At 44.7% G+C, this 24,848-nt stretch overlaps 1 protein-coding gene across 1 annotated transcript; it reads left to right on the top strand.

Annotated features, from left to right (window-relative positions):
- The first annotated feature begins 15,054 nt into the window (after positions 1-15,054).
- On the top strand, positions 15,055-20,980 carry tekt3 (tektin 3). The gene is made up of 8 exons (XM_030399423.1): positions 15,055-16,040; positions 16,307-16,895; positions 18,063-18,146; positions 18,238-18,308; positions 18,425-18,568; positions 18,908-19,130; positions 20,033-20,187; positions 20,289-20,980. Exons 2-8 carry the CDS (start codon positions 16,338-16,340, stop codon positions 20,503-20,505), a joined length of 1,452 nt encoding a protein of 483 aa, XP_030255283.1. The 5' UTR covers positions 15,055-16,040; positions 16,307-16,337; the 3' UTR covers positions 20,506-20,980.
- The last annotated feature ends 3,868 nt before the right edge of the window (positions 20,981-24,848 follow it).

Below are 24,848 nucleotides of genomic sequence, written 5' to 3'. Positions count from 1 at the left end.
TGAAGTTTTGTCGTCCACAAAACAGATCTGGAGCTTCACAACAAAACACTGATGCAACAGTCTCCTACACTACTGAAGCAGACGGGGACGAGATGAGGACATGAATCTAAAGTAATGCATCTTTTATAGAATAGCTATAACTCTTCTGACAGAGATTATAAGATTAGGGACCTAAAATCAGTTTGGGGAAAAATAAATCCTTTCTCCTTCATCTCGCAGGAACCGCTGCCTTTCATCTTAATCACAGTCAGGAGCAGGACGCGAGCTTTTTTGTTCGTGTTTTCAGCAGATAAATCACCTCCTTTCCTATTAGAGAACAGAGACGTTTTAATTGCATACATCACAGTCTCTTGTCATCATGCGTCTTCTTGCTCGGGACTTTCTAAAACAATGTTTGCCTTTGTGGGAAAGTAGCTCTCCCTGTCGGGGGTGAGCTGCCTGGCCGGCCTGTCTGCTCCTCATTACTGTTCTAATGATAGACCAGGTAACTCAAGCTCCTCTGTGCAAACCTCCGTGTTTGTCTTTACATATTTTGGCGTCCTCCTCTCTTTCCCTGTGTTGCTTTCCTCCTTCTATATACTTCCTACTGACATCCTTTCCTGGCTCCTTTAACTCCTAATATAACGTCTGGAGCCGGGACAACAAAAGCAGCCTGTTACGCTTTTTCAGCCACAGTTTGTCCCGGCGTGAGAGCTGCCCCAGAGTTGGCCTGCCGACATCACCTACAGCGTCTGAAATAGTCCAAAAGCTACGAGGGGGCAGCAGACAAAGGCAGCAGTGTTCTCCTCATCCCCACATACGACACACAGGGGGCAACAGAGAGCGCCTTTCACAGGATGCACTGCACCGACAGCGACTTGAGCCATCTCATCTTCAAATTTAAGATCCTCTCATGCACAGTTCTGCGTCACATTCTTTCCCTTTCTAATTCCACTTCTCACTTCTTTCCCCTTTCTAGTTTTTGCCAGATCATCGCCCCTCTCCAGCCGGCCAGATGCCCCTCCACCACTTTCCTCCCGAGAGAAGAGCATTTCCCCCCCCCAAAAAAACCTCCTCCCTCATCCTAGAGAAGAGCATTCCCCCCCCAAAAAAACCTCCTCCCTCATCCTAAAGAAGAGCATTTTACCCCCCCAAAAAACCTCCTCCCTCATCCTAGAGAAGAGCATTTCCCCCAAAAAAAACCTCCTCCCTCATCCTAGAGAAGAGCATTTCCCCCCCCAAAAAACCTCCTCCCTCATCCTAGAGAAGAGCATTCCCCCCCCTAAAAAAACCTCCTCCCTCATCCTAGAGAGGAGCATTTCCCCCCAAAAAAACCTCCTCCCTCATCCTAGAGAAGAGCATTTCCCCCCCAAAAAAACCTCCTCCCTTATCCTAGAGAAGAGCATCCCCCCCCAAAAAAAACCTCCTCCCTCATCCTAGAGAAGAGCATTTTTTCCCCCCCCAAAAAACCTCCTCCCTCATCCTAGAGAAGAGCATCCCCCCCCAAAAAACCTCCTCCCTCATCCTAGAGAAGAGCATCCCCACCCCCAAAAAAACCCTCCTCCCTCATCCTAGAGAAGAGCATTCCCCCCCCCCAAAAAAACCTCCTCCCTCATCCTAGAGAAGAGCATCCCCACCCCCCAAAAAAACCCTCCTCCCTCATCCTAGAGAAGAGCATCCCCCCCCCAAAAAAACCTCCTCCCTCATCCTAGAGAAGAGCATTCCCCCCCCCAAAAACCTCCTCCCTCATCCTAGAGAAGAGCATTCCCCCCCCCAAAAAAACCTCCTCCCTCATCCTAGAGAAGAGCATTTTTTCCCCCCCCAAAAAACCTCCTCCCTCATCCTAGAGAAGAGCATTCCCCCCCCCAAAAAACCTCCTCCCTCATCCTAGAGAAAGAGCATCCCACCCCCCAAAAAAAACCCTCCTCCCTCATCCTAGAGAAGAGCATTTTTCCCCCCCCCAAAAAACCTCCTCCCTCATCCTAGAGAAGAGCATTCCCCCCCCCAAAAAACCTCCTCCCTCATCCTAGAGAAGAGCATCCCCCCCCCCCAAAAAAACCCTCCTCCCTCATCCTAGAGAAGAGCATTCCCCCCCAAAAAACCTCCTCTCTCATCCTAGAGAAGAGCTTTTTTACCCCCCAAAAAAACCTCCTCCCTCATCCTAGAGAAGAGCATCCCCCCCCAAAAAAAACCTCCTCCCTCATCCTAGAGAAGAGCATCCCCCCCAATATAAAACCTCCTCCCTCATCCTAGAGAATAGCATCCCCCCCAAAAAAAACCTCCTCCCTCATCCTAGAGAAGAGCATCCCCCCCAATATAAAACCTCCTCCCTCATCCTAGAGAAGAGCATCCCCCCCAATATAAAACCTCCTCCCTCATCCTAGAGAATAGCATCCCCCCCAAAAAAAACCTCCTCCCTCATCCTAGAGAAGAGCATCCCCCCCAATATAAAACCTCCTCCCTCATCCTAGAGAAGAGCATTCCCCCCCCAATAAAAACCCTCCTCCCTCATCCTAGAGAAGAGCATTTTTACCCCCAAAAAAACCTCCTCCCTCCCCTGATGCTCATCGTGGTCACTCCCACAGCATCCTCGTCTGCAGGCAGGGAGGAGTGAATCTGCGTTACATCATAGCTGCTTCATGGAACTCTGATGACCGCTGAAATGACTGTGCATCCAGCAGGCTAACACAGCAACAGCCACAGTAGGACGGTGGTATGATACCAATTTGCAAAGGTGGGAGAGTGTCGGGGTGGGCTCATCGTTTTCTCTGCTCAGCACTGGCAGATAGAAGCGTGATGTGTGTGTGTGTGTGTGTGTGTGTGTGTGTTGGATCGGCGAGGCAGTTAAACTGTGCATGTGACACATAGCTGCTCTTTGTCCGCCTCAGCAGACAGGGGGCACTGGGCTGCCACGCCGGACAGGATGCCAGGATAGCAGCGGGGCTAATAAACTACACCGAATAAACAGTCCGGCAGTAGCACCTCCCTCATGCAGGCAAAACACTTACGCAACCGTCCTCCGTCTGCAGAACCTTCTAAGGACAAAAGAAGACAATGTGATTTATTCCCTGTGCAGTCGCTGCGATTACAATTACGTTCATGCACAGATCCGGTTCACGCCAGGACGCAGCGACACTGTCTGGTTGTTAGCAGTCAATAAGGAGCTTTGTGTCGTTCACATTCTTGGACCTAATGGATGATGTATACACAGAAGATACTACAGAGATCCATATGTGCACGCTGCAGGCATCAGCAAAGAAAATCCTTGTTCGCCTGTGCATACATGCAGGTTCTACACATTGTATATGTTGTTTTCCATGCATATAAGATTTAACTACACATCTGATAGTGTCCAGTATCTAATAGTAAAAGAAAAACCTTCCTATGTTTGTTCCGAGACACTTTTCCATGACCTCAATGGAAAACATCTTGAGGTCCGAAGGGGAATTCACAAAGACTAAAGTTCGGTCTATCGTATACTTAAAGAGATTTAATAAAAAAGGGGAGCATCGAAGCATCCTTAGCATTTAGAGAGTCTGACTTGCTCTTATCACAGCTACCACCTGCACGCTTTTGGGTCACTTCTTAAAGTTATGCTGCATTTCAGACAGCATGAAAAATATCCAACCTCATTCTGGAAACACTTAAAATGCAGTGACAGTCCACGTTGGAATTAGGACTAGGATTAGAATTAGGAAAGAGCAGTTTGTCTGACGGAGGGGTGGGATGTATTGATAGGCTACATTATTTCTATAAGGCCAGTGAATTAAATGTTGTTTGTTGGCAGCCAGGTTAGGGTGAGGATAACTATTTCCAGACATCTGACATCTATGTTTCTGCTGTATATCTGCGTCTGATCGTGAACCCGGTCCAATCCAAGCAGCTGCCTCACCTCTGTCTGGATCCAACGCTTCGTACGAAATGTGAAAAAGCTGCGTGACTCTGTGCAAAATATTCATCTGGAAATGTTTGTCTCTTTTGGTGCATCACTTGGCCGTATATCTATCCAAACAGACAGATGAGTCCATGGAACTGACAGAGGTGTGGCCGCTCACTGAGTGATACCTCATGTTACTTTCACCATACTGAGTCTAACACTGCAGGCATCACCGCCGACGTGCCTGACGGTCGGTCGTCTGCAGCTGTCCGGGGGGGGGGGAGAGAGTGCGAAGAGGTTTTCCAACGTGAGGAGGGTTGAAATCCAGTCCTGAGTGCAGCTGTGCCCTGCTGTCCTCAGCAGCCAGGATCAACTATGTGGGCACGTGATGATCGTGCTGGGTAAACGAGAGGCGAGAGAGAGAAAGAGAGAGGGAGAGGATTGAGGCGGTAACACATCGAAGGTCTCCCTCCGCTTCCCACTCTGGTCGGGAGCAACGTGCAGTGTGGTCGGAGGCCTTGGGTGGTCGCCCCGAACCCTGCGTGGAAAAGAGCTGTGTTAAACAACTGAGAGTTCACCGCAGCGGCTTGTGTTACACACAGACCCAGAGCGGCAGAGTTGGCAGCACTCGCGCAGAGGATTGGAGACAGAAGAAGCTGAAATAGTGACAAGTGTTTACTAGAGCTAAATATGTTTGGATACTGCAGATTCTTGACATTTCAGCTCTGGAGCGAGGCCAGTGAATTCATTTTTGTGTTTGTGAGACTCCCTCACAATTAATCCTCCAAACAGACAAAAAACTGAAGCTAAGAGAAAATCTGAAAGGTGAAGGACTCCAGGCAGAAATATTAATTTGTAATCACAAGTGGAAAAAGGTTGAAATACAAATATTTCTCCCGCAAAATCAGCAGTTTTGTTTATCGTCCACGTTCAGTTTGAGGGTCAGCCCTGATTTGCCTCTCGACTCCGACCTCTGGACAGGTCTGATCTTTCCTCTGACCTCACGTTTTTTCGACCTTGGCTCCTCCCATTGAGGTCAATGTGCATTCCCAGCTGCTGCGGCCTGTCCTGTCCACACACAAGATGAGGGCGTATAGCTGCTGCAGATCCACCAGAGCCCTGCGAGGGTGAAGTGGCACGCTCACGTGGACCGTACACCCGACACGACCAGCACAGAGCATGCACATATGTTAAAACATCATCATAATCACAGTTAGAGTGGACTGTAACGAGGGCCAATGTGATGTTTGGCGTTGGGGATTTGACAGAGGCTGGAGAAGCTGCTTCATTCTTACAGCTCAGCTCGCTCTGTTAGTGGCCAAATTGGGAACCATGTGGCCATAATTGTCACATGCCTGCTCCTCTTAAATCTTTGCATTCTTCACTGAATGGATGTCATATCAGTGACCCACAGTTTGGTTCTGACGAACACGTCCTACATCCCGGAGCACAAGAAAAATGAGAAGGCAACATTTTGTACCGACAAATTCGAGCAGAGTTCCCACTGCGTCCATCTACGAGGCGGCGAAGCTGCCAGGAAAGATAAATGAATTTCTCTCAAAGTCTGCTAAACACGTTGACAATAGCCCCATTCTACTTCAGTCCAAATTTGGGAAAAGGAGAACAATTTGAAAGCTTGTGAGGAGCTGTCAACCAGATGCCTTTGGCATTTCAGATGGAGAAGGAGGGCGCAGGGGTTGGAAAATGCCGCCGAACAAAAAAGCCATGGTTTCAAATGCCTTTCTCCGCCTTGTAGCGGTAAATCTGAATCTTCCTTGGCCTTTTGTTTGGCCAGAATGAGCGATTAGGGAAGAATTCAGACAGGGTGTGTGCGCGGATGAGACAGAATTCAGTTATATTTTATGCAAAAATGTGTTTTGCGGTCAAGTGCGCGCTGTATATTTACACAGCCCAATGGACAATGGCCCTGTGATCCACTCAAACTGAAACCAAAATCCAGTCATACTCACACTTGTCACAGAGGTCACTTTGAGGATAACCTTTTAAGAATACTGCCGTAGGAAAAAAAAAAGGGACTAAGTCTTATTAGAATGTGCTAAATGGCAGCAGGGTTACATTGCAGCAGGGTGTGTCCTCTCCGAAGGCCTTACATGAGAACATGCCACTGAATCCATCTGATAGCTCACTCGATGCACCCTGACCTTTGGCAGCGCGCAAAGAGAATGCACGACGAGGGAATGCTGTAACCGCAGCTGTGTATATGTTGAATGTATGCGTACGGCATACCTCTCTATCCAGGACAATTGCCTCCGATATCACGTCAAACTAAGTCCAGAGCATTTTCTTTCTTATCAAATCAAAGGTTAGAGGGGCATTAAGGATGTAAGGACAATGAAAAGAGGCGACCTAAATGTGCCATGAGCTCTGTTGTGGCGCCCTCAGCTCCCACAGTTTGCTGCCAGTGTCTCCAAGAGTCACTGTTGAAGCAACATGTAATAAAAAAAAAAACCCAGTTTCACAGCTCTCAAATAAAGACATCAGCAAAAAACTTTAGTAGAACATTCATGCCAAAGAAGGGGGGGAGCTGTTCTGCCTCCAGTTTTAAATCGTGGCAGGCTTCTCGTCTTGGAGACAACGGTGTGTTTGGAGGGCTGTTAATCGTGTGGCAGACACGGCTACAGTCACCGAGTCCATCTGGATCCAGCAAGCCCCGGTCCCGGTTCCAAGCCTTGTTCCCATGCTGCCAAGTTCCAGCTGTGCACAGTCTCTCATCAACACTGACAGACACCTCTTTGTGCGAGAGGACATAGACTGCTAACGGCTATAAAAGAAGGGCGCTGAGAGAACTGCAGTGAATGGAACTTTTAACAAGTGATTAAAGGGAGTGATGAGGGGGAGGGAGGGAGGGAGGGGAGGCTGCAGCGCGTGAGGAAAAAATAAAGGGAAATAAAGATATCAAGGCACGGAGTCGAACTTCCTCATTTCCTTCCTGTCTTTATTTGTCTTTTTGTTCGCACATCAGCTGGCCACATGTCGAACACGCCTCATTTCGCACCCTCTGCTCCAAAGTGGCACCGGCGTGAGGAATGCAAGGTCCCGTCCTCATGATTAAAGCCCTGACCATTACATGCATGATTATGAGTCACCATGCAACCATCCGAGGTTTTCTATCATTCATGTTCAGTTCCTGTCTTGCCTAGATGACAAGCACAAGCTGTTTTTTCCCTAATTTGGGGTGGAGGTCTGTGTGTGAGACAGAGAGAGAGAGAGAGAGAGAGAGTACGCCCTGGGTGAATAATTCAACTCCTGACTCAGCACGGAAACATTAGACCTCGCTCCCCTTTATAAGTGTTCGTCCAGAAATAGCTAGAATTACAAGCGCAGAGCTGGTTGTAACCTCAGAGCGCTTTGTTAACACAGTTTATAGATACTTGGACTGGTTTTAAAAACCTCAGGTAAGTGTGAAACAACTTGTAACAGGGTATCAGAATGAGGTTTTTCCAGAGCGGTTAGGAGACAAAACAGAGAAATCTAACACGGAGAGTGCCGGCACACCAATGGAGGTGTTAATAGGAAACAGTCATTGTGCTGTCCTGCAGATACACCACAGCCAGCGGGGTTAATTTGTGTCAGTAGCATCCGCAGAGCCTGATGACTCACACCTTCAACACATGAAGAGATCCAGAGAAACACTGCAGGTAAACAGGGTAACATTTTAAACTAACAGACATCACCATGAAACTTCCCCGTTGTACTTTTTGTGTTGCAAACTTTCTGAATTTTTATGTTTAAATGTGCAAATGAGGCATTTTGTCATTAGAAATACACTCGTTTGCATATGTTTCCATTACATTTTACAACGGAAAATCTAAATATCGGATAAAGCCAGTCTATAGATCCATAAATCTAAATATTCTGTCACCAGCCATAAAAAAATAAACTGTTATTTAAATCAGGCTTCAAATTTATATGCACAGATTCCAATATGAAATCCATGAAAGTATACAGGTGCTACTGAAGTGGAGATTTCAGCGTATTAGAAAAAAGTCATTTTGGAAAAAAAACAGCGTTTAAAGATGTGTTAAAACTGTTTGTTATTACGAGCCAACTAGGTGACTTGAAACTAGCCATTGAGACCAAAAACTCATTAGGAAACTGTTTACTGAGGTCATAAATCAAGAGAGAAGTAGGGTCATTTTCTCATAAGCTTATATACAATGGAACTTCTCTTTGAAACCAGATGAGTTGCCCACCGCTGGCCGTTAGAAAGAATGCAGGTTGGCTTCACTTTTCACACCTGGAGGGCCCGTCCATACTCTCTACAGTGTGTCTGCAGGATTGGTTCTGTGGATGAGATGAGGTGAGGGAACTAATATTCTCTGTGTCACCAAAACTGATTACACCAACAACACAGAACCACATGCATCTCTGATGTGATTGTGGTGTTTGGTGGCAGTATGACAGATCCACAGATTCTGGTCGGTGTTTCCTCTCCAGGCCCGTCCTGTTGTGCCCTGGCCTGCCCTCTCCTCCGCTCTGCTGCGCGCCACAGAGTGGCTCCAGTGGAATGTGATGACCACGGACTGGACAAAGCCCTGCATTCATGGCCCCTCGTCCCACTCTGGAGGTTTGCGACTGGGAGCCTTGATCACAGAGTGGGGGGTGGCCAGAGTCCATCCACCCCTCGCCTGTCCTGTCAGACACGCGTTGCCCTCCCCTGCACCGCCACACGAGTGCCAGCACCTGCATCAGCCGTACACTCCACCATCTGCTGCATTTCATTTCAGTTTCTTTATCAGTTCAATACATGTTGAAGATAATGTAGACGCCACAGTTAAAACCCAGAATGCCTCCTGTTATTCTAACTGCAAAAACGCGTCTGCTTGGCTGATTTGATAAATGGAAAACATTTGGTATGATTTTATAGGAAGAGCGATCATAACCATCATAATCATGTGTGCAATTTCAAAACGAAACAGGTAGCAAAAAATAGATCTCAAAGCAGCTAACCATCCATTACGCTTAATGGCGACATGAGAGATTTCAAACAAGGGCTTGAGGGGAGGCTGGATGCTGGTGCTTTAAAGTGGAGTGCAGAATTAAGGAACGCTACATCAGTTTGTTTATGTGCACGGAAATGTCAGCTGCAGCGCTGGTTCAGATAATCACTCGAGACCAGATAACATAAAAAGAAGCAGTCCACATACATCATCTTGCTGCCTGCCTGGCTGTCTGTGTGTGTCTCTACTTCCTCTGTCTGCTACAGTATCCATTCGCCTCCTTTGTGTAGGTAATATAATAGAGTAGTCGATGCCGCAGAGGCTTTTCCTCCAAACATATCAAAATGCAAACACTGTAGTTACCATGCAACCCCACACAAACATGCACGAGGCATGAGAGCATGCTAATGGCTTCTTATTGCTATGCAACATAAATATTCCTGATGGACATTACTAACACATGTGCACACTGACATATACAGTATATACAGTACATAGACATATAAATATGCATCTGCTTAAAGGGTATGACTGATCAAGAGTCTGCTTACAAGCCTGATTCCACCAAAGAGTCCCTCATTAACTTGAACATGGTGACTGTATTGATTTGGGGTGATGCCACACACACCTTGCTTCCATCCCAAGGCCAGATTATAATGTTGGCATTTTACGTTCATATCACATTTTCATGACGTGTATGTAAGCTGACTAGGACATGGAGGTGATTGTGGTCAGATGGCTGCCAAAATTAGAGACCACTTCTCAAAACTGTTTTAAAGTGAAACTCCTGCCAAGAAGCAACCGAGGCTTTATTTGTGAATGTATATGAGTGAAACCTTCGTGTAAAAGCATATTTACGATGCAAGATTTACCGTAGTTTCGATTTCGGGCAAGGTAATATTCAATGGAGTGCAGGGGCACTTTAGCGCTAGCATCAAATCTCTATTTTTAGAACAGTAAGAAGGCTTGACACAACATGAAACTTTGCTCGTAGTATCACCAGGGTCTCTGCATGAATACCAGCATTGAGAACATTGTTTCTGTACACAGAGTTTACTAAAAAGAAGGTTTTTGGACAACTCACGTTAGCAGTAGCATCTCCTGCGTGCTGCCATCATGGCAGACAAAAAGTGTCGATCCCTGAGTGCAACCTAAAAGGCAGGAAAGTAATGGTGGACCTCCCACCTGTTGTGCTCCTATGGTGAGTAGTTCAAAAACGTTCTTTTTAGTAAACTCTGCGTACACAGACAATGTTCTCAATGCTCGTGTTCATGTGTAGAGACCCTGGTGATACTTCGAGCAAAGTTTCATGTTGTGTCGAGCCTTCTTACTGTTTTAAAAATAGCATTTCGATGCTAGCGCTAAAGTGCCCCTGCACCCCGTTGAAAATTAGCTTGCCCAAAAACGAAATACGGTAAATCTTAAAAGTGCCTCTTTTGTCATAAATAAAGGTTTGACTTATTCAATCGCAAATAAAGCCTTGGTTGCTTTTTGGCGAGAGTTTCACTTTAATGAGGGATGGCAGTGTTTTAACATTCGTAAGCATGAAACCCCTTTGGATATTTTCAACAAGACATCGGAACATTTACTTTGTCTTTGTGGTGAAAGGACCAGGTGAGCCACTGTACAATCTCTTCCCAACCAAATTCTAGTGGTTTCTGTGGCTAAACCTTATCGGATCGCAAGTACAGAACTGCCAGAACATAAAGTTTAAAATTGAGCTGAAAGAAACAGAAAGTTACAACTAAAAGACACCAAACCTGCAGCTGAAAACAGCCCAACATATTCATTATTAGAGGTGTGACGCTACACAGAAGTCACGGCTCGGTAGGAATACAGTACATCAGGACAGATGTGACAAAAGATCCCAGATGCAGAAAGCTAGATGTCTTTGCATTTATTTTCAATTGATTGTAGTGCAGTTTGAGTTTGTTCCTCCTAGTTGAGACATTTTGAAAATCTGCATTGAAAAAGATAATAAAACTAAGGAAAGGTTAGCAGATGAATGGTCTATGTTTAAAGACAATTAAAGCAAAATAAAAGGATTACAGGTTATAAAGAGGTTATGTGTGGCTGAACAATAACTGCTGGTTACCATCACATTCAATTTGAATCATCATCGGAAACTTGGAAAATGTGAGCAGCTCCGATCATTTACGCAGCAAATTGAATTGGAGCTATTTTGGAAGCTAGAGAATGCGGCATGACTGACAAACAGAAAGCATTTCTTTTTTTCGAAAGTTAAGTGGCAATAAGTACAGAGAGAGAGGGAATCCCAGTTTTGTCTCGACAGTTGTTGCATTTCTGCTCAACACGGATCAGATTGTATCATCTTGTGTGGTCAGGTTAAGTTAGCACCATGCATATTTGGTAAAAGGGGGGGACTAACTCCAAATAGGTCAAGAATAGGGGAGCATAATGAGGAGAGGTGTATCTCGGCCATGAGGGTAAACAGTCAGACCACACACCGGCCCCGTGTTAAACGACCCGGTGAGCCCAGGAGGCTCCTGTGATTTTCCCATCTGGATGTGCCATTATCTCAGCAGGGGATCTCTAATACTGTCATCAGATTTAATGGTTGATTTCCTCTCCTGTGTTTCTCTCCAGGTGTGGCCACCCTCCTCACAGGCGGCTCCATCCACAATTCATGAGAGGAAACCGATGCCATTACAGTGGCCTGTATATGTGAGGGAGAGAGGGAGAACGCTGCGAGTCTGTTGTACCCTCTGAACCGTGGAGTTAGACGACCGCAGCTCAGTGGGACAACCGATAGTAAACTTTTTAAAAAGAGGAAGCTGTGGTGTGACCAGAGCGCTCGATCATGCAGGAAGTTTGCCTGGTTGACATAGAAAAAGGGCGGGTTGTGGATGGGCGGGGGGGTTGAAGAAGTGAAAACACGAGGGGCCGGAAAGGGAACAGACGAGGAACTTGTTTTCACTGAGTGTGAGTGTTTAGACAACACTTGTGACCTCCTCCTCTGGCTTATTCTTACCTGATAAGATGAAGGTCAACGGTGAAAAGTGAAGGATGTGTCACGGCCTTAGGAAGTGTGTGTGTGTGTGTGTGTGCGCTATAGAGATGACAGAGCTGTTGACATGTGAGTGAAGGCCACGAGGCCACATGCTCATTCATCAGTAAGAAAATACAGATGCTGGTTCCTTTGTCATCAATTGCTGTAGATGTTGATGTTGCATGAGAACATTGGGGAAGTGTTTGTTTGGGTGAGAGGTTGCATTTCCTCCATAATTTGGACGAGGAGTTTCTCTGTTTGGTTGGAGTCTGATGTTGGCTGGTAGCAAACCGCTCATGGTATATTTGGTAATGTCTGATCTGTGGTTTTGGAGACACAATATATAAATCAAGCATGTCATGAACATTTCTGAGCCAGAGATAAGTCCATTCCAAGTGTAATCCCACCAGTTGGTTAATGGACTAACATTCTGACGCCTCAAGTTGACATTACGTCTGTCACCATCTTGTGTTTTTGGAGCCAGAAGGGACCAGTCTTGGATTGGAGGGTGGAGGTGGGTTGTGGTGAATCTAGAGTCTGTTGGGACCAAAGGAAAAGATGTCCAGAGGATCCCTGCAACCAGTGTTCAAAACCTGAACAACCTTAACATCATCAGATAAAGTCAGTGATCATCGAAGTATAAAACGCTGAGTTTGAGCCAGCAGTGGTGCCCAGTTTAAAGTGCCTTTATGGAAGGTTAAGGTGGGTTTTATAATTACGATTGCAAAATGTGCCAATATAAGTGGACATGGGGGGCTCCTTTTCCCAAACTTATCTGAGGGGGTCCAAACATTTGCCTAGTTTGCCTCTATTTTCAGTATCAGTCCTCTGGAGGTGTTGACGAATATGAGTGAAAGTTACCAAGAACCCAACGACACGCTTTAAGGGGGGTACACACATAGCGATAATCGGGCTGATTTTGCTCCGATTTTACCCGTTTCTGACCACGAAAGATTATCTTCTGTTTTATAAGATTATCCTGTGGTCTGTAGGGTGTTAAGAGTCCATTTGTCCTGATAATTTGCTCGGAAACAGGTCGCGGCCGACAATCGTAAATGTTAAACTTGTTCAATATTTACGATGAAAAATCTTCGTGTGTGTGGGGAAAGCCGACGACTCCTGAGTCACTACTCCATGAAATGTGACGTGAAACGCAACGTAGCCAACCAGCTGACTGAGGAACACGGAAGCGGACGTAAATAAAAACAGCGGTGAGATCTAACGTTTCCTATGGGGGTGTTTGAATTAGCCATTTTAATGTTTTTAATGGGACAGCAATAGTCCGAGGACCACCATCATTCCCTCTTCCATGTCTTTCATGTTTTCAAACGTTTATTTACTATTTATTATATACAGTCTATGCTCTTTTCTGTTTATGAAGAGCCCGGTGACGCTGGGGTTGTTGCCATTGGTTACTGGAGATCACGTTTGATCATGCAATATTTCTGGCTCGGAGGACTAGATGCTAGATCGGCCGTGAGACAGATAATCTAACGATACGATCAAAGCTGATTTTTTTAATCTTCATGTGTGGGGGCTCTACAGATAACAAATCTCTTAAGATTTATAAAATCTTTATGTGTGTACCCCCCTTTACTGGTGACTTGACAATCACAAGGTAGCCACATCTTAATGATACCCTGCCTTATTTTTCTGTTTTGTTTAAGTGGGAAACACAACTATCAACACAGGACCATCAACTCATTGAGAAAGTGTTAACTGAGGTAACAAATCAAGTGAGCAGTAGGCTCATTTTCTCATAAGCTTACATAGAATTGAATTTCTTTTTTAAACCCGGTGGAGTCGCCCCCTGCTGGCCACTAGAAAGGAAGCTGTTTGATTTGCCACTTATGCATTGGCTTCATATTTTATACAATCAATAATCCATTCTCACTTACTGACTGATGAAATCTAAGCCACTGTGTGCGGTCACCAGAGAGCACTGACAGGAGGTTTAGTGCTTCACTAATTTTGTCTCTTCTTTCAAACATGTCTCATCTAAGAAAAAATGAGAAACCCAAAGGGCCGATCACCTCAGCCAAACCACACCACATAAATTATAGAAATTATGATTTTTTTCTCTTCCTCCTCGGGTTACGTTTAATCCCCAAACTGTACGGCTCAACTGCTAAGTGAAAGGTTGCTGCATATTTCAGGCCAACATTGAATTAAAAAGCTCTTATTTATCGACTTCTCATTCCTGTGAGCATTACAGCCTTCGGTTCAGTGTCACTGAGCTCTAAGTGGAGTGGACAGCACGCTTGCTCCCTCAGACATTTCCACTATGCAGTAATTCACAACATACTCTCATGGGCCACAAGGCAAGAGTATATATAGGCTCTTCTAACATTTCCCTCACGTTCTGGGGCCGGTTGAGAGATTTACTAGGCAGCACTTCTCCAGTGGACACTGGCAGCTCTGTGCAGGAGATGAATTTCATATGAGGGCTGGCTTTTCATGCTTTTCGGGGGCGTATTTATAGTGTCTGAGATCAGGGCGGCGGAGGCATGCGGGATGGCCTTCTTCAACCTAGCCATGTTAAGTGATGCTCAGGCTGCAGGGGTGGAGCAATCACATGTCATTCCATTCTAAATCCAAACCTCCATGTTTATGACAATAGTAGCCCGACCACGAGACGCAGAAATAGTGTGCAGCGCGGCCTCTTTGAAGCCGCCCTGCCCTTTTTAAATACTAGACATAGACAAGGTTTCAGGGGAAGAAAACCTGCAAGCCAATCACAGAGCCATCGTCAGTGAGCTTCGCAGCATGTATTGTGGCGACTGGGTTGCATGAAGACTAACACCACTGAATGGCATTTAATGGTGTAAAAACAGAAGGTGTATGTTATGAATTCTGAATGTGTAAACCTGCAAAACTTTAGCTTGCATTAGAATAAATCTGGATTGGAGAATAGTTAATTTTCCCGCCACCGGCTCTGGTAGCAACACTTCTAGAAAGGTGTTTTTTTAAAGGCTAGTATCGCAAAAACAGTGGTCCTTTGTATGTTGTTATGTAAGTGGATAGGAAGCTGGACTCACTGCACTTCACTGGTGTGACATCTGATAAAAGGAGGGAATGATAAGCAGGTTGTAAAGCTCTGCTCGCCTGTCATAATGACAGCACTCCAAAACATTGATAAGACATGATGACAACACAGTGTAATGAACAGTATATAACAACAATATAAACTGTAGGCTGAATGCACACATATGTGGACTATATTTCGCTTGGTCATTATTCTGTGAGACAGACAGACCAGCTGAGTAACTCCTGGCTACAGCTCTGCTCGTCTCTGTAGTGGAAACCAGGCTATCATCTGTCCGGCCCTTCCCCTTTCAGAACAGATTAGTGTAAATGATCCTCATTTCCAATGGTCGGTAACACAACACAGATTATTATTCCGTGCTACAGGGGTTTGTGTGGACTCTTCCTGCGGCATGAATCATTGAACAGGTGACTGTAATCCATACAGACAGCTAGCTTCTCAGGGTGAGGGTGAGCTATCTGATGCTGCCTGGAGACCAACTGAACTCCTCTGCTCAGAAGACAAAGCTCAGATTTCTCACCTTCGAACGAGGCATTTGCAGGAAGATGATTTGTCTAAAATGTCAAATTAATTACACATTTTATTCTGTCGCGTTGGCAAAGGTTTGATCTGCAAACAGCAGAAAGATATTGCCGTGGTAAGTAGAAGACAATAATCAGGGTCATGGTGGTCATATCAACAAATTCACTGGATTTGTAATGTGTGTCGAAATAGATGTGAGAAAGTAGAGTTGGTCTACTTGAAGTTGCAGAGAGCCAATAAGTATAACTCCGACTAAACAGAGAATCAAAGAACTAAGAATAATTACAAACATGAAAATGTTTCTTACACTGTGGCAACATTTTCCTCCTGTATATTTACGAGTACAAAGTAAAAGCACCTGCTCAACATTAATCTGAAAACCCCAGGCAGGGTGTTTCAGTAACCAACGGCAACTGCTTCTGTGTCAACAGAAATCTTGGACAGGCCCGCTCCTGCAGCCCCAGGACTGGACTGTGCACCACCATTGGCTGGCTGAATGAATGACTCTCAAACTTGTCCATCTATTATGCATGTCAGTTTACCTTTAGGACGTTCTTGAGCTCATTTCCCAGGTAAGCACAGCTGAGAGGGAGCCTGTCAGCATCCAGACTCCGACTATCCAAAGAAAAGCTCTGTTATCCCCAGGTAAGACATTTCTATTTCACTTTATTTTTGTTTCTTTAACCTATTGAATAAAAAGAGCCACTTACAAGTTCATACTTTATTGAAGGATACTGAAATAACCCACGTTTAATGAGATTTTATGCTGGATTTAATATCTGATCCATTCATCTTTATGTCTTGGATCAGTAAAAGATATCTGCCTTCATGTCAAAACAATTTATAAGCCTAAAAATCAAAGCTGATATGTTGATACGGAGACTGTTTTGAATTCTATCCACTTGATTCAGAAAACCAGAGGCAGCCTGAGGGGAGCCAGACATGGATCTGATTGGATCCACTCTGACAGCCACGTATGCTCGGCCAAAGACCAGCCACTTCCTCCCTGCCATCTCGACTATGGCATCCAGTTATCGCAACACCCAGCCTGCCTTGGCCATGAATCCCAGTGCCAACCTGTGGAGGACCAACAACTATTACAAGAGCACAGCCCCCCCCTCTATACAGAGAGAGAATTTTGATCTGGTCCGTGCCAAGACCATGTTCTACCCCTCCAACAGGACGGCGCTGAGCACCCGCTACACACCAGACGACTGGTACAAGTCCAACCAAAGCAACTACAGGGAGTCTGAGTCATCGCGGAACAGCGCAGAGAGGCTGCGGAGAGAAACCATCAGGCTGATGCAGGACAGAGAGCAGGTGACGCGTCGAACCCAGGAAAATACCAGCAAGAACATTGGCGAGCGGCTCAACGACATTGTCTTCTGGAAGTCTGAGCTGAGCCATGAGATTGACAACATGGTGACAGAGATAGCTGCACTCAGCGAGGTCAAGAGGAGGCTGGAGAGAGCCTTGGCAGAGACTGCGGGGCCCCTTCAGGTCAGGCTGGAAGGAATATGCTGAAATGAGTGCATGTGTGTATGTGTACATGTTGTTGTTGCTTACTGAGGACCTTTTCTTGCATAAAAACAGAACATGTCAGGACCGGCAGTCATTGTGGGGACCAAAAACTAGTAAAATGTGGCAAAATATTATTTCTGAGGTCCTGGTTAAAGTATGAAGTGGGGTTAAACTGTATATTTGAATGGAAGTCAACGTAAAGTCCGTACAAGAACAGCTGCACAAGCTTGTGTGTGTGTGTGTGTGTGTGTGTGGATGTGTGTGTATTGCCTTGAATTTTTCATCACTCCAGGGAAATATCTGAATTTTGAGTTCTGTTATTGAAAAATGTTGGAGGGAATATTTAACATCCCTACAAGGACAAATTTAATTTGCCTTCAAATCTGAGCATCCTCATCAGGCCCCTCTGTTCAGCGCACTCATATAATCATTCATGCATATCGTCACTTTATCTGCGGCGAAACAGTTTTCAACTCGGGCTCCCGCTTCAGTTGTAGCAACTGCATCTGTCTGTTAATTAGGTCGTCTCAGTGCCTTGTTAAAAAAACGCCACTGGTCGGTTGTGTCACCCCGAGTGAGTCACCTTGATCGAGCCGGAGATCTGATGACACGCACAGCTTGTTAGGTTGAGATCATGTGGCAACAGGTTTTTCTTTCTCCGAGACTTCTCCAGGTAACTGAAACTGGAGAATGCAGCTGATACATTGCATTGTATATGCAAACAGGGACATATCATAGCTGCTATAACGAGTTCCTCACCTGTAAGAATGAAGAACATGATGGAAATTAAACTTGCTCGATATTTTCTTGCCCCACTACAAATTGTTTTATTTATTAGTGCTTATTAAATAACACCGTATAGATGAGAAGGAAGCAAGATGGCTCATTCCTCCGATACTTCCATCATCCATCCTGGAAAAAATTTAATGTTTGATTCTTTTGGCTAGATTTATTAGCCAGATATTGTATTTTACTTTCCCCAGACAATCAGATATTCCTTATGTTAAGGTGAGGGATGTTCGGTTTGTTGCCATCTGCAGCCACACCACTAGATGCCACTAAATCCCACACTTTTGGAGTTATTTTTTGTTAAGCTCTTTATACAATCATCTAAACATGTTTCAGTCATGATCGCTTTGTCAATAGGTGTCTCAAGAGTGTTTGTACCACAGAGAGAAGCGGATGTCCATCGATCTGGTACATGATGTCGTAGAGAAAGGCCTCATTAAGGTAACGTTAAAGCGGCATTAAGACTTCTGATACCAACATGGGAAAATAATAAGAATAAAATAATCATTTTATTAACGTGCACTGCAATCAGGAAGTGGAAGTCATCAAGTCATGTCAGGAGAGGATGAGGCGGCTTGTGGAGAGAGCCATCGCTCAGCTGGCGTGAGTCTGGAGAATCAATTAATTGAATATTACTAAATGCAGGATTCTATTTAACGATTATCTCCGAAACACTATGAGGTGTGACGTGTATTTTGTGTGTTGCTTTGTTTCTTAAGGTCAAACCGAGCCGCCCAGCATGAATTGGAGAGAGACATGAGTGACAAAGTGACAGCTCAGAGGATCGATGACAGGTGTCACCACCTGAGGAACACATCCGACGGTATCGGCTACTACAGAGGCATTGAAAGGCTGGACCCCTCGTGAGTATACAGTTTAATGTGATCAATTATTAACTGCTCCTTTCATCGCATCAGACTACTGCTCACGCATTTGCTTAAGCCGACTGAGAGCACTGGACTAAATTGTCAATCACAGAAAAGTCTTTCAAAGTTGGTCTGATTATCTGCTGAAGGGAATAAAACACGAGCTTGCAGATTCATCGTGATAGTCTTTGCAAAATGTCACGTAAATTTGTTTAAAGCAGTTAAAATACTAAAGTCTGGAGCAAAGTAATGGATCAAACCAGAGACTTGATATTGTCATTTGCAAGGACAGTGGATGTAACCTCCAAAAATTAAGTTATTTTCTCCCCCCGTCAGACTCTCTCTGCCGGACTCGTGGTCCAAGTTCACGGACGACAACATCCTGCTCTCTCAGAGCGAGCGTGCCGCCTCCCACAAGCTCAGGGACGAGATCGAGATCCTGCTGAACACCACGTCCAACGACATGTGGAACCAGTTCAACAATGTCAACATAGCCTTCACAAACCGCATATCAGAGACCGCTGATGCTAAAAACAGCCTGCAAACACACCTGGCGAAGGTATTCACCTTTTTATAACACACAATAAAGCCTCGCTGAAGTTTCTGTGAGACGAACTCTCCGGGTGAATCTGGGTGATGTGATGAAACAGAATCTATTTTCGTCCGTGGGTTTTGAATTTTTCTTGATTTATTTATCTTTTAGGAGTCCTGCCTTGATCAGATGTTATTGCATTACGTGGAAAAAGTAAAACAGCCTGGGTTATGAAAAAAAAAAGAAGTGGGTTAGAGGAGGCAAGTCACATGGCTCCATGTCAGAGAACAAGACAAAATCCATTCACTCGCTGCCTTCAATGGGTAACTAAATTTGCCACCTAATAGGAGGAGATCATGTGTTGCTGAACCATTTTCTCCACACGATCCAAACAGTATATGTGCTATATTCAGCACCCTCTGCAGAAAACATGGCCTGCAGGGACATTTTCATCTTGTTTGTAGATTGTGTAGATGTGTATTATTAAACACAGATGCCTCTCTTATTGCTAATATATTCTATACTGGATCCCGTTGTTGTCGGGTTAATTGCTGGAGGGTCACACTCTGAATTCACATCAGCTGTTGGCTCCATATGAACACTGACAGCAACTGTGATGTGAGACACACAGTTCCTCATAAAGCTCAGCCACTATCAGTTGTAAGGAGAAGTGCTTCACTGGAATTAGATTACATGAAATGGGTCTGGACAGAGCGGGCCACTGTGCAGCACCGTGCTCAGCTGATTCAAAGCTTGCAGTGTGCAGCTTTTTACTTGATCTCCTCAAGCAATGAGACTTCCCCTCGTCTGAATCGGTCCTCTTTCAGCCTTTAAGCCACCATCTACTGTGATGGCCAGTTATTTTCACGAATGAGACGCTCAACCATGATGTGACAATTAATTGTTTGTCTGTGTCTGTTGTCGCCCAGACTCTGCAGGAGATCTTCCAGACAGAGATGCTGATTGAGACTCTGAAAAGGGCCCTCAGGGATAAAGAGTGTCCACTGAAAGTGGCCCAAACAAGGCTGGAGGAGAGGACTCGCAGGCCCAACGTGGAGCTCTGCAGGGACAACCCACACCACAGGTACTGTAGCCTAGAGTCAAATATTTCGCATTTGTTTTTAAAGGTTGGTGGAACTTCCATTTTGCTAGCTCGCAAGTAAGCTGCGTCTGTCCTCGTTCTAGACTCGTGAGTGAGGTGAGAGAGATTGAGGACACCATCCAGAAGCTTCAGGAGAGGCTGGCGGAGGCTGAGAACACCCTGCAGAACCTGGTCAAGACCAAAGTCACCCTGGAGCACGACCTGTCCGTCAAGGCCAACTCGCTCTTCCTGGAGCAGGAAAAGTGCATGAGCATGCGCAAGAGCTTTCCCAGCATGCCCCGCCTGGTGGGCTACACTTAAATCACGTGAGACTTTAAAAATTGGAGCTTGAAGGACCAATATAGTCTACTGTCTGTTGATAGTGTTTGACAGACTGTTTTGAAGGTATTGAAGTGGTTTTAAAGGAAGTCTGGGTGATTTGAATTGAAGCAAAATTACAAAATAAGGGTAACTGCATCGATTTTACACAAGTGTGTTTACAGGTACTACAACATTCTACTTTATCAAGAGAAAGTAGAATTAAGCCTTTTGGGGCTTCGGATGTAAATCTGATAAATTGCTTCCAGTGATGTCAGTCAGTGGTTAAGTTGCATTGTGGGTAATGTAGGCGCACATTTTAATGTGAAAAATTGGTGGAGTTACCCTTTAACTTTACAGGCACTGATGTCAGAATCTAACTATCATCAATGGATTGTCTTGATATTGTGTATTCATAGTGTTGAATCTGGGATGTAACAAAAAGAAAACAAAATAAAATGTTGAAGTCGCTGAAGAATCAGCTGGCATGGTGATTAATCAGGAACGGCGCTGCTCAATGTGGCGTTCAACAGGGCAGGCAGTACGCCACCTCGCTGTGTGATTTTGGATAGCATGCCACGGTTCCGTAAAAGTAAAAGAAGAGTGATGTACGTGATGGACAACTGCTTTCTAGACAATAACAACTGTCAATCAGGGCCAGCAGGCGCTAGGCTAAAGTCAGTGTAAGCCCACTTTGGAATGTGCCAATGAACACTTTGTTAGCCTGAGGCCTTCAGCTCTCTTAGCCTGGGGATAAACTGCAGTGTGAAAAACGCTATCAAATGTCTTAATGTTGTAAAAAAAAAGGGGAGAAATAGCCAAAAAGAACATAACCAACTCTGAATAAACAACCACTTAATATGATCTGTGACAGGACCCACAGAAACGACTTCCTTTCCATTTCTAAACTTTGATTTCTAAAGTAAACATTTCTTTAAACACGACGGTGAAGTGTGACTATTCATCCAAAGCAGGTTTCTGTTTTTTGTTCTTCACACTACGGTTGACTGGCGACAGGCCATGCACGGCCCAGTGGAGCACAAACAGTCGTCCTCGCAGCACATGTGACGGTTAAAACCAAACAAATGTTCTGGATTTGCTTGTGCAACACGGCCGTCTTGAAACAAAGACAAACGTACACGTCTGTGAAGGCTCACTCAGATCTGTCAGCTCTTTCTGACCTGAATGTCACCTCAGGGGAGCGCCGACGTGTGAGAGACTGTGATATGAATTCTTGACTCCAAGCTCCACCCGTTAGTCATATTAGTTTGGTGCACACAGGTATGGATTGTGAAGGTCTTCTGCGTCTTTACCATCCTTCTGTAATGAGTCATCAGCTCACCCTCAGGAGGAGCTCGGCAAACAACTTATAAGTTACTTATAAATCCTCCCATCCATCTCATACTGTAGGACTCCAGCTCAGCCGGAGGGTTTCTAAAGAGTTAACCTGAGCACGTTTAAAGATGTGGTGAGCATCCGTTTAATTTCATTTTGTTTTTTCAGTCAACACCATTCAGAGCCTGAACCAACTTGGACACACATAAACACTGTCACACGCCTCAGTTCAGCCCTTCTACTACTGCACTTCCTGCGTAACCTTTGGTTGGCTTTCCTGAGGAATGTACACGTTGCTCCAAAAACCAATTCTTTTTTTTAGATTATTGACGACTTGACGGTAGTCGCCACGCCTGCCAATCATTACACTGATTGCCCTCATACTCTTCAAGGAGAAATCACTCAAAAAGCAAAACGTTTTATTGTCTAATCTTTAAAAACAGTAGCTTAAATTTTGTTCAATGTGCTTATTCTTTGATTCTTTCCTTTTTCTGTTCATGTCTTTTCTATTTTACAGCACCAGTGGGAAAACAGTAAGAGTTAGACAAAGAAACAGACTTCCAGAGTAAACAGAGGAGAAATTCAACCTGTAAAGTTATGAAATCTGCTGCAGTGTTACAGTAAAAACATGAAAACGTCTCTCTACAAATTAGTTTTTACTAGATTCCTGCCGGGTGGGAGGGAGTGACCATAGAGATAAACCCCTCCGAGTGGGGTGTGTGTAACTTGCACTTTGATTTAGGTGCGACGTTTTACAACCGTACTGTAGGTCACAGCGAGCTGAAGAGCTCTCGCTGCTGTGCAAACAGCATTGTGTTTGACTTGAACCCTCAGGAGCGAGTCGACGGCAGGAGGTCCCTGCCATGGTTTCCTGTATGTGCTGCACTGCAAAACACAAGTGACATTTAAGTGAGATGAAACGTCTTAAATCTTGTCTGGCAAGAAATTTCTTGTAGTCGCACAAGAATTGTTATCAGGATTACTAATTTAAGGCACTATTTGCTATTTTGCATTGGCGTATTGTGCTTAGAATAAGTAAATTCCAGGGTATATAGCCTTATTTCTAGAAGACTGCAATAACATTGGATGCTAAATGGCACTCGACAGTGGAAAAGCAATCTCGGCTCACAACAAGAGGGTTGAGGTCTTGAACCTGCCGCTTGCTGCTGTCCTGTTTGTAATTCATGTGGCAACCTCTCCGAGGCGTACTAACAAAGTAGATTTAAACACACATCGTACATAATGAGAAAAAATCTCTTCTTTGTATCAAGACACGTCCAAATGTTTTAAGTCAGGCTTTGTTAGCTTCAAAGCTACAAAATGTGACATCCTGGAGTAACCATCATCTATCTTTCTTCAACGTCGTGCTCTAAGATACTTTTACTTATTTTAAATAACTTGGGAAGTGTAGTCGTCCTGTTCTGCTGGCAGATAATCATTCCCCCTCCCTTTTATTTATTTTGTTCTTGTTTTGACGAGCTGACTTTTTGCAGTGTGTGTATGTGTGCAAGGCCCTTCATAGTTCCACTCTTGTGCCCGGGCAAATTCCTGAGCCCGAGCATTGCAGAGAAAAGGCCCCCTGTTGTCCGGCGTACATCAAAAGACTCCGCTGCTCTCATCACCTTGTAATTAAACACACTGACAGACAGCAAAGAGCCGAAGGTTTCTCTACCGCCGTATCTTTCCCCTCGTCCAGCTCCCACTTTCACGGCTCAGAGAGACACGAAGAGTCGGTTCAGCTAAATGGAATGAGCCCCTCGTTTCTCCGTCTCGAGGTTACGCTTCTCTTCTCTTTCTGGATGCGACACAAATAGGCTTTCCTATTTGACCTCCTCTGCCACCCCCGCATATGGGGAATGTACTCTGGAATTCTCCCAGCAGTCCAAACATATTGGCAGGTTATTTTTAACAGTCGTTCTTGTTATAGATGCCCCGAGCCCCATGTTATTTTGTGTTTTTTACATACCACCATGCCGTACTAAAGAGCTGATCGCAGATCACTTGAGACCGTCGTCAGTTAAAGAGGCTTTTTTGCCTTCTGCTGTAATTACAGACTCGGACTGAGCGTGCATCATTGAAGAGGAAAAGTGACGGACGTGATAGAGTGTACTTGTTCTATTCAATGTATTACCACTAAATATTAAATTACGGATACTTTGATAATACTTTAAGTGTATCTTAAAGAGGATATTTGCAGATTTTCAACCAGATTTGTATCAATAACAAGTTGCACATTAACAAAACCGTCTATCTTGGCTGCACCCAGTCCCATGTCCAAACCCTAACCCTAATAATTTAATAATGAAACATAACTTCCTGTTGCCATCCTTTGAAAACAAATTAAGTTCAGAGATTCACAGAACTCAGATCCGACTCTCAGTGCTGATTGAATATGACTCAAGATTCTGGCGATGCTCAGCCTGTTTACCTCTGCAAATGTTTTAACAAACACATTTTAGTGAACTGTTTAGCTGAAATACCACAAAGTTGTGACCGGGACACCAACTCATTCTCCAGCTCCAGTGCAGCCCAGTGCATTCTGGTCTGTGTAGGCTTTCTACCATTTCAGTTTTGTTCTGGTCATCTAGCACCACTTTTAAAACTTTTTGCATCTTTCTACTTCATAGACAGCTTAATTTTATGAGATCTCTCCAGTGGTGAAATACTTCTTTAATGGGCAAACTGATTGATTACATTATTGTTGATTTATTACAGCTGTGTCTACAAGGAGGCAGCCCACCACAGCAGGCACACAGCCTGAGATACACAACACATGCTACAGTAGTAAAAGGACCCATTTACAGATCCAGTTGGACCAGAGGAACAATATTATCCTACAGAAATTGTAGTTCTGGTGAAGCGACGGATGTAAGTCAAATATTCGCTTGACTTTTAGCTCTGTTTTGGTCTCCACCAACCACTGAGAATAATCTGCTGGACTTGGTACTGCAGATGTTTGTTTGGGCCACTAGCGGACGGTTAAGATGGCAGAAAATGGCTTTTTGGTGCTG

This window comes from Sparus aurata, chromosome 20, assembly GCF_900880675.1.
Source record: "Sparus aurata chromosome 20, fSpaAur1.1, whole genome shotgun sequence".
In the NCBI taxonomy this organism is placed as follows: Eukaryota; Metazoa; Chordata; class Actinopteri; order Spariformes; family Sparidae; genus Sparus; species Sparus aurata.
This window is presented reverse-complemented; position numbering and strand designations above follow the sequence as displayed.